Here is a 13,449-nt window from a genome sequence, read left to right as displayed (position 1 = left end):
TTTATTAATATATGAAATTTGACATAATATATTTACAATTATTATATCTAACCTCAATGCCCATAATTCCGTGTATATGTACTACATATATATATATAATGATTAAAATTTATATTAATATATATCTATTTAAATATTCAAAAAAAATATTATTTGTTTAAAAATTTATTATTAGCTATTTGAAATTCAAATTTGATTATATGTGTATTTAAATTAATATCTATTTATTTAAACACTCTATCCAACTATAGGGATGAAAGTATGTATATCTCGTATTACTATGTGTCCATCTAATTCTAGATGTTCATTTATTCTGAAAAGGAGGCAATTTTCTATTATACTAGCTTTTGCAATGATCGTTAATAAAAGCCAAGGCTAGAGCCTGTGTAATGTCGGTTTGTACTTACCTCATCCTGTTTTCACTCACAGCCAATTATATGTTGTTATTTCTCGTGTTCGAAGTAGAAAAAGTTTAAAAATATTAGTTTTTAATAAGGATGGTCAATTCACAGACAAAACTTTCAATGTTGTTTATAGAAAAGTTTTCGATAATTTAGTCTAATTAATTATAATTATAAATTTTTATGAATATGCTTATTGTATCCATTGACACTATATTCATTTAATTTTTACATTGACTTAATACTAGTATGCATATTTAACATTAAAAATGATAATTATATAGCCTCGCTATATTTATGATGATATGGAATATTAGAGATAATATGCTACAAGTTATTTTTTTGAAAAAAAATCTTACTACAAGATTGACACTTATTTATAAAAACTTTAGTTTGTCGTAAATGATAGATATGTCACTTATTAAAAAAATTATTGCATATAGCCTGTGCATCGCATGGGTGCTTTACTAGTGTGAATAAAGAAAATGCTATATTCAAATTTTAAACTATTCAAACATATTAAATTTAACACACCAATTTTTTTTAAATAATTTAACTCAACCATAGTTGAGTTACAGCCACCCAATATATTTTTTTATATCAATAATTTTAACATAAAATATTTATAATTGGTTTCAACTCACACAATATAACATTTCAGATAAATTTTTACCTTCCACATGCCATTAGGCTAAATCACATTTATCCATTCTTATACTCCCAACAAGTAAACTAAATCACATTTGTCTATCCTTATACTCCCAACAAGTAAAATAAATAATTTAATCAATTTTCAAAACAAGTCAGTTATTTGGCCTCATAATCATGCCATTTTAACAAATGCAAAGTAAACCAAATATTAAAATTACAGTCATTCAAAGTGTACCAAAAATATAAATAATTTGAAAGGCATAATTACATTTATATATTCATATAATTATCAATAAACAAAAAGCCCTAATACTGGCAATATAACACATTATAAATCATAAATTAAATACCCAAAAGAGACAGTGGATTTATGCCACTAAGCCTCTGGGACTCCTCCACATGTCACTCATGGCTCTTCTCCTGAAAATTGTTAACCACATAATGAGATTCAAAAGTTCCAGTAACCAAAGTCAATTTATGATAGTGTGTACAAACAGTTAAGTATATACTTACTAAGTTGGAACCAAAAATAATATAATTCCAATAAAATATAAGAAATATTACAATACACACAAACAACCATTCTTATATCCTTCCATTAACCTCGAGCTGTAGCCCTCACTCGGTGCTAAATTACCCGGCCAAAGGTAGATTAGCCCGAACCCTTACAAGCCACTTATTGAGTTCCAATAGGGGCGTACCACGTGGCACATAAATACAACAATAGCAAATCTCCCAACACCTCCCACAATAATCAAACAAAATTTATAACAATACTGCACAATTATAGAATATTACAAAATTTATAATTTTCTCAATAATCACCCAATTAACATGAAGTAACACTAATCACAAATTAGAAGCATGGTTACCTTGTGGCTTTTTCAATAAATTATTCCTTACAATTTCTCTCCCACCACAATTTTCACCAATAACACAATCTACAAGTAACATATTATTTATAAATATTAGTTTCAATTATTGAAACTAATAAAATAATTCTAATAATAGAATTAAAAATATAACATAATTCCTAATCTCAATCTTAATACAAATTTAGAGTTAATACTATTAAGTAAAATTTTGAACTCCTCTTTTACTCATCAATAAACATTAATAATCTAAAAATCAAATTTTAAACTAATTTTTATTATCAAAATTTTCTTTTTATTTCATAAATTCGCACCTAAAATACCCAAAAATTAAAAATTGAGTCTCTAGCTTAGAATCATAATCCTATAGTCATAATAATTCATTTTTCATCCCAAATAATCATCTAAACCTTAATAAATCATCATATATTTTCAGATCTAGTTTAAAATTTGATTCATAAGCCACAAATTCAAAGATCATCAACAAATTTATACTCTAGAACATTTATTATACTACTAACAACCTCATAAATCACATTTATTCAACATAAATTCATCCCTCTTCCAGATCCTAAATTTTCTACTACCACAAAATCAGAAACCAAAGAGGAAGGATGATTAAGAAAATTTTTTAGAAGACTTACTTAGTCTTGAAAAGCTTAATATCACACCCTAAATATCCTATTAAAAACTCTTACCTTAAAAATTCAGATCTTTCGCACCGGCGACTCACGCTCACTCTGCCTCAGCTCGCGCACGAAGGAATGAATGAAGAAATGAAAAAAACATGTGAGTTTTTATAAAAATTTAGTAGGTCTCACATTTTTTTTATTTCTTCTTTCCTCTTTCTCCCTTTTTTTTATTATTATATATACGTAATGATTGCAGCATGCGGGATGCCGAAAGTGCTTCTCCTCTTCTTCTTCTTCTTCTTTTTTTTTTCTTTTTCTCATACCTTTTCTTCTTTTCTCTTTTAATAATAATAATAATTAATAATATTTTTAATTAATTAATTAATAATAATTTTTTTAAAAAAATTTTAATTTAGAATTATATCCTAAGTTAGATTTAGTAATCATTTTCTACTAATTTGCTTACCTCTAAATATTTTTTAAAATTTCTATTAACCAAAATTAACTATTAAAATTTAAATTGGGATGTTACATTAAAAATGATTAAAATTATTTTTTAAGATTGAACCGGATTGAGTGTTCTAAAATTATTTATTGTCTGATCCAATTTGAGAAGTTTGGTTGGTCTTTTGATTTCTTTGAATTTTTTTACTGGGCTAGACTGAGTTTGTTCGGATTAGACAGAACAACTAAATATTTGCACAGCCATAATTAAGATGCCATTATCAATTTATTTTATTTTCACATGCAAATATTAGAGGCAATAAGCTCATGGTGAGTGATAATGCATGATTCTTTTGCCCTTATTATTATTATTATTATTTTTTTAAAAAACTTTCTTTATGAACTTCACTAATCATACGTTATATGTTAATCTCAAGAATCTAAAATTACATTCAATCAGGGTTTTAGTGTTTTTTTTGTTTTTGGGAGGTGAGATTAACAATTCATTTAAAGTGACAATACATAGTGCACCTTAAACAATGAACTTAAGTTTAAGTCACATTAATATGAAATTATTATTTATTGTTAGAAAAAATTTGTTCAGAAAAATGATTAACCAATCTGCGAAATGAAGTATCATTTAAAATAAGTTGTATCCCATTTTAATTATTATAAAAAATGTAAAGAATAATTGTTTTTTGCTGAGTCACAGAGAGTATTCGAAATTTAATTTTCTTCAGAATATTGAAAGAAAAAGATAAATTTCTCTCAATTAGATTGGGAGATACATTTGAGAAAGAATTTGAACTTTTAACAACTTACTTAAATCACAAAAGCTCTTATTATTCATATCAGCATGGGTTAAATGTAACAAATGGTTTTGATAAGAGTTAAATTGGCAACTTTTTGATACTGAAGGGTCAAATGCAACTTGATCTTCCCAGAAGGATAACACGACAGCATCGGTGACGGCGGCGCCCACGTCCAAATCTACGGTGCTGATTTCTAGTTCTGATTTCTTTTATTTTTTATGTGAATTTATTTAAATGGTAGAAATTTCAAGTTTAGTTCACCTCACTGCCTTCTTTGTGACTGATTTAGGTTTCAGTTTCAGCCGCAGCTTTATTCCCTTGTAGTCAACGTTGCGTTTGTTTTCAACTTTGAAACCCCCTTTGATCATCCAATTCTAAACTACCTTACTTGAAAAGTACAATTCCGAATCACCGATACTCTTCCCTTTTTGTTTACTTGGATTTCCTGTCTTCTCTATAAATGTTGTCGTGAAAATTCCATGCTGATCTGCATTCCTTATTCTCGCCGTCTCAATATTCCCTTTTCTGTATCTCAACATCTTGCGATCAATGGAGACGGCGGTCTCGTACCACCCTCGGAGCTCTCTAAATGGGGATTTCGGCTTTGGTGCCAGTGATCGCAGATTCGCGTTCTCACGCCAAGCTTCGTTTAAGCAATCGCAAGAACCGCACTCGCCCGTTTCATTCCCTTCGAACAATTCCAGAGGGCCTTTACTTTCCCGGACCGACTCCAGCATAGACATTCCTCGGGGGCATTATTGGTCAGGCCAAGATCACTACTTTTCTGAGGGAAAGTACCCGGAGAAAGTCTCTTTGTCCTCTCTTATTTTCTCCGTTTTTCGAAACATCAGGTCTGGGCATAGATATATGAAGAGACTATTTTTTATGATTTCCCTGAATGTAGCCTACTCCACTGCAGAGTTATTCATTGGCCTCTTTACTGGGCGCGTAGGTAAGATCATTAATTTCTCATAATGGATTAATAATTGCTTCATACAACTATAAACCTTTCCTTTAAAAGGTGTTCAAAATGAGTAAAATTGATATTTCTTGCTGGGCTGCTATTCTGCAATTTAAATATCCTACAAGGCTTTTGGATGCTTTGAGGATTGTGCTTCTCATTCTTGAGAGCCCTCCAACGGAAGTATGAACTTTATTGGGGGGAAAATGCGGATTTTACCCTCAGTTTCGCAATTTTTTTCACAAATAATTCGTAGACAAGATTTGTTGCTAAAATAACTTTTCCCATATCCTCTTTTCTTCGTCCATGGTGAGCAAACTGCTATGGATTGAACATAAAATCATTCACGTCTGCTCAATTTGAAAGTTGAGCCTCAGATGACTTCGGTTTCCGATTTCATACATCTGATTTCAGGTTTGGTGTCTGATGCATTTCATTTGACTTTTGGATGCGGTCTTCTGACATTTTCATTATTTGTTATGGCGGCCTCAAGGAAGAAGGCTGATAGAGATTATACATATGGGTAAGCCTTCTGTTTGAAAATTATCTTCAATGATATGCACTGTTTGAGGTTCGGATACTCAACTATGTTGGTTTCTAGCGCTGTCAACTTTTTTTTCATGAGGACTATCTTGTTTAAAAAATGTCTGTCTCCCCTAACCTTTGATATATATTGCAAAACATTCTTTCCAATTTTTCTTTCAATAAGATGAACTTAATGCACAACATGCGATCTTTCCAAAGATAAAATCAAGATGAACGAATTCTGTGGCAAATTCTTATTCTTGCATGTGAGATGTGACAAAAAACAATATGAATTTGTCTCACAATTTCTTAAAGGCAGATGCACACGTGCAGGACTTGTCCTATGTCTAGGTGACAGAGATCATGAGTTTTGAACTACTGCTGTCCGTCAGTATTTCTGATTTACATACTATCCTCTAATTTCAGGTATAAAAGGCTAGAAGTTTTGTCTGCATTTACAAATACTGTAAGTATTTAAAATATCCTTTGCAACTAGAGTTTTTAACATTACATTACAGAAATCAAGTTATAGAATGATCCTTTCTAAAACTAATGGCGGTCAATGCAAAGTCATAGCATGTGCATTTTTAATATTAAAAGTGTATTTGTACTGAAACACCCCCCCAAAAAAAGGATAATTTAGTTTAAAAATTTTGACATGCATTTTTTAGGAAAAATTATATATAGGTCCCGTGGAGTAAGCTTATTTACAAATAAGTTCCATAAATTTTAAAAACTATAGCCAGGTCTCTTGGGATCTGAGCATAATTTGAAATTAGGGTGCAAAGATAATAATGCTTCTATTAAAATATATTACATTTATCAAATAATTTACAATTATCATTTTAACTTTTTATAGCTATAGCTTCAACTTTTTACATCAGATATTCAAACCTCTTAACTATTAGATATACGAAGTTACAGTTGTAAAAAATTGAACTGATAGTTGTAAATTAGTGATGAAATAATTGTAAATAATTAGTGTTAAATTTTTTAGTAATGCATTATCAATTTAACTATTAGATATATGAAATTATAGCCATAAAAAGTGATAGTTGTATATTACTAATGAAGTAATTATAAATTATTTGATTGATATATTGTATTTTTAACAAGGGCATTATTGTCTTTTGACCATAATTTCAAATTATACTTAGGTTCCAAGGGACTTGGTTGTAGTTTCTGAATTTTGTGGGACTTATTTGTAAATAAGTTTGCTTCATGGGACTTATACATGATTTTTTCTTTTGTTTTTTTTAATCTCACCATTAGCTATAAAAAAAATACAAAATTTGTATATTTGTTAAATGGAGTCTGGCATAGTTTTTTTTTTTTTTTTGGGTCAGTCGAGATTCTTGTAGTGTTGTTGATGTGTGGGATTAGGTTTGAGATTTTAATCATTGTTGGCACTACTTATTTTGGTATTTTGATATTCTCAGTCATCTGATGAACTGGATTTTTTTTTTTAAATTTTGCTTTCACCTTATTATATCAATTATGAAGGTCAAAGGCACTACTTGCACCCCCCTCTCTCTCAATTTGCACTAACATGTTGAACTTCCTTATTTTGTTTGCTACTTGTGTAGACAGCTTTTCCTTTTGTTTATGTCATTTTCTCTTGCGGTTGAAGCACTTCACGCATTCATACAAGATGAATCAGAGCACAAGTAAGTTTGTGTGACCAATGACTATCGCAGTTTTTGTATTACATTTTATATACACATTCAGCATGGAGAAGATTCAGTATTTTTGCAATCAATTAATTTTTCTGTTCATGTGTTCTATTTCATACATGCTTGGAACTCAAGGTACTTGCTATAGCAGTTAAGTCTTAACTTTAAGCTCCTTTTCGTTGTCTGATATTTGAACATGCTTAACGAAGAAAATGTGTTTTTTACTTGGAAAATAATGCGTGGCTCTAGACTGCAAGACTTTTAGCCAGACAATTTCTGTTACTGTGTTTTCATCTTGACATGATACCATTGATTTGTAATCTATCATGGTTATATTCCATAAACCTGTTGTTAATTAGTCGACTTAGACACTTTGTCCTATACATGTGTATTATTTGTGATCTTTTCAAACGTAATGTGTGTAAGACATGTGCTTAATGGTATTATCTGTGAGAAAATGGAAAGAAAACCCATCCATGTGAAGCCGTTATGGGATCTTTTGGCTGATTGCTGATGCATTCAAGTTTTTACACCCTAATACATGCAAATTTGTTTCTTTGGTTGGGATTTTTGGTTCTTAAATTCTATTATTTTCTTCAGTATCTATCTGCTGATGCTGATAATGATATTCTTGTAGGCATTACTTGATTGTTTCAGCTGTGACCAATTTAGTTGTGAATCTCATTGGTGTATGGTTCTTCAGGAATTATGCCCGGATTAATCTCAGTGAGTATATTTGAACATTTTATTCTTCCGGCTGCTAGCCTTGAGTAATGTTTCCTTATTCAAATGGGATGGTGTGGATTGATGGATGATTGATGCTTGATTATTGCCATTTGTTATCTGTTTTTCTTGGATTTTTGCTTGCAGCTTATAGAAATGCTGAAGATATGAATCATCATTCCGTTTTCCTGCATGTTCTAGCAGATTCTATTCGCAGGTAGATATGCTGGTCTCTATGGACATCATTGTGTATTTGAAGGATAGCGACACCCTTGCAACTGCAATCAGTTTCATTCTCTTAGTTCGTTTTTTTATTTAACTTAACATGCTTTAATGGTTTCTCAGTGCAGGTTTGATACTGGCATCCTGGTTACTTTCCATTGGGTAAAAACCCGTTTTTTTCCTGATACATTATTTTGCAATAAAAGTTGTGTGTGAGAGAGAGAGAGAGAGAGAGAGATAATAAGGGAATGATGAGTTTTCGTTCTGATTTCTTCTGATTTTGTAATTTCTTTACCTTTATTTATAGGGTCCAGAATGCAGAAGTCTTGTGTTTGGGACTTGTTTCTGCTGCGGTTTTTACACTGGTCTTGCCACTCTTTAGGACAACTGGTGGTATCTTGCTCCAAATGGCACCTCCTAGTATTCCAACTTCTGCTTTGAGCAAATGTTTGAGACAGGTTATTGCTTTAGTTTCTGTGAGTAAAGTAGGCTATAGGGCTGGTTTTAGCTTTTAACAGGGGGTGCTTAAATGTATGCAAGCTCTCTCTAAACAATTCCAGTCCCTTGGGGAAAGGAAAGGGTGAAAAGCTGTATTTTGCTATCGGTGATTTATGATCTTTTAATAGTTTTCATTTGAATATACGTGGGGATCCTTTAATGCTTTGTATTTTTTAATACCTTCAATTTTCTTTAGATAACTGCTCGGGAAGATGTGCTGGAAGTTTCACAGGCTCGTTTTTGGGAGTTAGTTCCTGGTCATGTGGTTGGTTCGCTCTCAATTCAGGTGATTCCCCATTTAACATTTGTTTCCCCTCCCCTTTGCCGCTAGGTGTGTACTTGGCGGTTCTGAAAAAAGGAGTAAGAGTGTGTTTTCGTCTCATGCTGGAAGCCAAGCTATATCGAACATGAAACCAAACACAGTGAAGCAAGTTAACAACATGCTAGGATACATGTCTAAAGATACTTACCTCAATTTTTTTTTCTTTCCTGGGAGCTGTTACTGAAGTCTGACTCTAGCGAGTTATTATACTTGGCAGGTGAGGAAAGGGGTGGATGATCGTCCATTACTAGGACTTGTGCATGGTCTATACCATGACTTGGGTGTGCAGGACCTCACCGTGCAGACTGATGATACATGAACTTCTCATGTTCTTGGATTTCTGCAGTTGATTATCACCATGGATTGCTTAACAAACGTGGAACGAAAATCAGCTAACAAAATGTTGTGTTAATTTATTTTTGTATATTAGAACCATTTTTGAGTGGAATATTATAACCATTTTGATTGCCCCAAAAATTGCTTGTCAGCATAACAATGTTGCCCTGCTTTCTCTAGATGTGAGGAAACGTGAATCTAAAATTCATGCCTACGGGCACGGGATACTTACCAGTTACCATAAATATGGTCTGTTTTAAAATCGAATGTTGATTGTTTTATTTTAATATTTTTAATCTTTAATAAAATATAGAATAAATTTATCATTTAACAAATCACGCCAGTCGTTAAACAGAAGTACTTGGCAACGATCTCCCCACGCTTCATGCAGTTTCTTGAACCAAACGAAGAATTTGCAGCTTTGTTCACTTTGCCCTCTCACTCCCTTGGTAAGTTGGCAAGGTCCGAAGTTTGCTTGAAGGTGTCCTGATAAAGAATTATTTACAAGATTTAATGATCACTCAATTAATATAATCATCAATATCATTATGAAAATAAAATAGTTCATTTTTCGAACCTTTTAACGCTTCCGAGAATGTAAGTGGATTATTGTGACAGTTGCAGCGAAGATTTCTAACATCAACGTGCGATCGTTATCTACCTTAATTTTGCCATTTTCTTTTTTCTTTGTTGCTATAATGAATAATCTTGTGTCTTCCTTTCCTTGCATAAAACCCAGTAAACATGTAATCTAATCATGATTTATTTCCAAACATAAAAGTCAAATGATCATATGCAAAAATATTTCTTTGCCGAAATCAGATTAGCATCCTATAATTCTCAAAATTGTAATTACCTTGAAGCCAAAGAAACGCCGGACATGCTTTGTAATTATATATTGCATGTGGTTAATTTTAATTGGATTTTGGCAGCAGAGTTGAATTTTTCTTTTCTTTTTCTTTTTAAATCTCAATCAGACAATTCGTTTACACAATCAATCTTGACATCGACTTTCGGTAAAAAAAAAAAAAAAAAGCAGGGCACAGCCATTGAGACTAGAGAAAGGGGGTAGGAGATTAAATGATAAAACAGCTAAATGAAATTGCATCTGACAGGGTAATTATAAATATTATAGTACAATTTGGTGTCCAAAAGTTGACTACAACTTGAAGCAGGTACGCTGACTTAACCATCGACCCCGGAGAAAATCAATTTACACAGAACTAATTAAGAAGAAAGTTCGTTAAGCACCGTATATCTACAGTGATAGGATATCAGGCTATATACACGATGGCGTAGGGTTGACGGAAAACAGTAGCCAACTGAAGTGATTACGATGACGATCATCTGCCGGTGAGCTGAGTGAAGGGAGGAGTGAGCTGGGCTGCAGAATTAATGGAGTTGTCATTGACATTGAAGGAAGGGGGAGCGGCCGGCCACACAAAAGCCGGCCGTTCTCTAGGGACCGCCGGTGGAGCCACCTCGCCTGTGAGAACCTGCAGTACCGTCTTCATGGATGGCCTTTCGTGCGGATTCGGATGGCAACAAGCCAGCCCCAGCACTATCACTCTCTCCGGTTGTTCTTCGTCCTCCTCTGTCTCCTTCTTCATTCTCTTATCCATTCCATCCAATGTTCTTCCCTTTCCGTACATCTCCCACACCCAGTACACTATGCTATTCTTGTAGTCGTTCTGGGCACACGCGTTCCCTGGCCTCATCCCACACACCACTTCCATTATCAGAACCCCAAAAGCGTACACGTCTGTTTCCACTGTTGCCCTCCCTGTCAGAAATGTCTCTGGGGCCATGTAACCTGGTGTTCCAGCTATCTCTTTCGTGGAGTGGTGAGTCTCGTTCCTTTCCTGGATGGTTCGGGCCAGTCCAAAGTCTCCTAGCCTCGCGTTGAACTCTGAGTCCAGCATAATGTTGCTTGCCTTGATGTCCCTGTGAATCACCTTCTTCTCGCATCCGTTGTGAAGATAGTCAAGCGCTTCAGCCACCCCGTATATCACACTGTATCTGGTTTCCCAGCGAAGGTTTTGACCTGATGATCCCTCGGAACTCCCAAATAGGTACTTGTCTAGGCTTCCGTTGGGCATGAACTCGTAGACGAGGAGGAGTTCTTTTCTCTCGTAGCACCACCCTATCAGCTTAACCAGATTCTTATGGTGGAGGCTACCTATTGTCGTGACTTCTGCTACGAATTCTTGCTTCCCTTGACGTGAATCCTTGGACACTCTCTTCACAGCTATCTCCTTACTTCCCAGGATTCCCTTGTACACTTTTCCGAAACCACCTTCCCCGAGCTTGTTCTGGTAATTGAAATTGCTCGTTGCCTTCTTGATCTCCCTCAGCCGGAACTTCTTTGGAGCCATTGAGGAACACTGAATCTGGTCTTCTATCCCCGGGTATGCATCCTCTGCTATCTCCCTGCTTCGTTTCCACCTCCAAATCAAGAAAAATCCCACCACACCTGCGATAGCCACCACCGTTGGAACTGTGATCCAAACCCACAGTAGCTTTTGATTTCGGTCCCCGATATCTTCACCGTTGAACTCCCAGGCTCTGATGCAGTTCAACTCATTGAAATTACTGGTGGATGCAGAGAACCCCAGAAATACCTTCTGTGGGAGATATGAGGTGAGATTGAGAGGTGGAGATTGAAGCAAGAGGTTCATGTCTTGTGCTTTGGTTCCATTCATCATGTAACCAAAAACAGAAATCACATCGTTAGCGTACTGAACTCTCACCGTCACATTGATGCCGGATGAAATATTGATCCCCAAGGGAAGTAACGGAGACTGCTTGATGGAGTAAACACTGTTCACGTTCACGCCAACATGTCCGGTTGGGCCATCTTCGGGTGAGTTTTGTCTGGTATCAAACTCCACGGCCAATATGGCAGCAGCAGAAGTGCCGTTTGTGGAAGAATTCACGATGCCAAGCCATCTTCCATGGCTGTTGGGCGGGAGACTGTTGTCAGCGGCTAGCACGAAGGCCAAACCTTCGCCTGCACCTGGGTTTGAAGGAGTGTCGGGGCTGATATTGAGGACGAAGGTGGTATTAAATGATGCAGTTTTTTCGTTCTTCTTGCTCCATAATCTATATGCCTTGTTGTAGAAGGCCCTTCCGGACCTGTTCCTCAAGTCTTCACCATAAGCATCAGGCGTCACTTGGATGGCCTCACGGAATATACGGGAAAATTTACTCAGTATTAATCGATTTTGATCTTCTTGTTCGTCAAAGGTGGGGAAATTGAAAGAAAAGCAGTCAACCCTGGTATGGCCGAGAATACAGATGAAGATGACTGCTAAAAGTTGAGGCTTAACCATCCAACAAAATTGCATTCTACTGATCATTAAACGGTCGATAACATATGCGCTTTGAAGGATTTGCGATAGCAATACACACGGAGTGAGCTCTAAGCCTGCTGTGAGTAGCCAGACAAATTGAATGGCAACGTCTGAGGGGGAAACTATCAGAGATCGGAGGCCAAGTCTAAAATGCTGCTGCTGATGATGATGATCAAGCATGCTTAGCTTATTCCATTATACACTATATGTATTTATATATTTTAGAGGAAGCAATCAAAATTAAAGACTTGATTCATCAATGGGAACTTTCCTTGCTCTTGAGCAGGCCTTGTCATTTCTGTGTATCGTTGAGAAAGTTTGGAAAATATTTTATAGCTAGAATTTGTATGCATATGACTTGGTCATGTATGCTTAAGCGTTTACTCTTCTATATAATGCAGAACGATGGGGTACACCGTACACGAGGCCCGGCAAAGTCAATGAATATCTTCAACAAAAAAACGTAACCAATAAACTATATATAATATTGTTGTTTATCTTTTCATATATGTATTTTGTCCTCGGGCGGATCATCAGCGAGGAAAGCTCCTTCTTGCATTTATCGAATTTATAAATTATTTCCTATCGTTGTCGTCGCTGCATCTGCATCTCGTACATCTCTCTGAAGGGACATGTAGTGAGGGTGTTTTTATTCTGAAATATTATCTGATGAGTATTTTTTATATAACATTTTTACTTCTAAAATAATTAAAATATAACATTCTTCACCTTACGTTAAATACTCACGTTTCTTAAATAATTAAACTATATTCTCTCAGATCATATTGATAGTTAACATTTATTATTTAACATTGAGTAGAAAATATTATATTTTAATTACTTCAAGGACAAAAATAATATACTAAATAGTTTAGAGTGCAGGATACTCTCAAAAAAATAATTTAAGAGTAAAAATGTATATTTTTTTTATATAAAACTTTGTTAGAATTTTGAATGATATGCATAATATTCAGATATGATTGCCCTCACCACGTTCAAAGTCAGAATATAGAATTAGTAACTA

At 34.4% G+C, this 13,449-nt stretch overlaps 2 protein-coding genes across 3 annotated transcripts; one reads left to right on the top strand and one right to left on the bottom strand.

Moving 5' to 3' along the window:
• The first annotated feature begins 3,860 nt into the window (after positions 1-3,860).
• On the top strand, positions 3,861-9,359 carry LOC129292181 (metal tolerance protein C2). 2 transcript variants are annotated; one of them, XM_054929736.1, is made up of 11 exons: positions 3,861-3,995; positions 4,102-4,764; positions 5,188-5,296; positions 5,725-5,764; positions 6,889-6,965; positions 7,609-7,697; positions 7,842-7,911; positions 8,040-8,078; positions 8,224-8,374; positions 8,611-8,700; positions 8,954-9,359. In XM_054929736.1, the coding sequence occupies exons 2-11, from the start codon at positions 4,362-4,364 to the stop codon at positions 9,053-9,055; spliced, it is 1,170 nt and encodes a 389-aa protein (XP_054785711.1). In that variant the 5' UTR covers positions 3,861-3,995; positions 4,102-4,361; the 3' UTR covers positions 9,056-9,359. The 2 variants fall into 2 exon arrangements, with proteins under 2 accessions (XP_054785711.1, XP_054785719.1); XM_054929744.1 differs by lacking the exon at positions 3,861-3,995 and having other exon boundaries at positions 4,061-4,764.
• A 794-nt stretch (positions 9,360-10,153) lies between these two features.
• Positions 10,154-12,734, bottom strand: LOC129307821 (probable L-type lectin-domain containing receptor kinase S.5). Its single transcript, XM_054948738.1, has one exon. The coding sequence runs from the start codon at positions 12,603-12,605 to the stop codon at positions 10,416-10,418; it is 2,190 nt and encodes a 729-aa protein (XP_054804713.1). The 5' UTR covers positions 12,606-12,734; the 3' UTR covers positions 10,154-10,415.
• Positions 12,735-13,449: the final 715 nt, after the last annotated feature.

The sequence above is a fragment of the Prosopis cineraria genome, unplaced genomic scaffold, assembly GCF_029017545.1.
Source record: "Prosopis cineraria cultivar Desert tree isolate PC_DT_omini unplaced genomic scaffold, ASM2901754v1 PC1, whole genome shotgun sequence".
NCBI classification, from domain to species: domain Eukaryota; kingdom Viridiplantae; phylum Streptophyta; class Magnoliopsida; order Fabales; family Fabaceae; genus Prosopis; species Prosopis cineraria.
Note: the sequence above shows the minus strand (reverse complement) of the source record. Positions and strands in the feature narration are given on the sequence as shown.

Bases quoted from the DNA above. Each gene is read 5' to 3' on its own strand.
- LOC129292181 (XM_054929736.1), top strand. From the start codon at position 4,362: ATGGAGACGGCGGTCTCGTACCACCCTCGGAGCTCTCTAAATGGGGAT. The intron at 7,912-8,039 runs GTAGATATGCTG...ATGGTTTCTCAG, and splicing joins CTAGCAGATTCTATTCGCAG to TGCAGGTTTGATACTGGCAT. The intron at 8,375-8,610 runs GTTATTGCTTTA...AATTTTCTTTAG, and splicing joins TGAGCAAATGTTTGAGACAG to ATAACTGCTCGGGAAGATGT.
- LOC129307821 (XM_054948738.1), bottom strand. From the start codon at position 12,605: ATGCTTGATCATCATCATCAGCAGCAGCATTTTAGACTTGGCCTCCGA.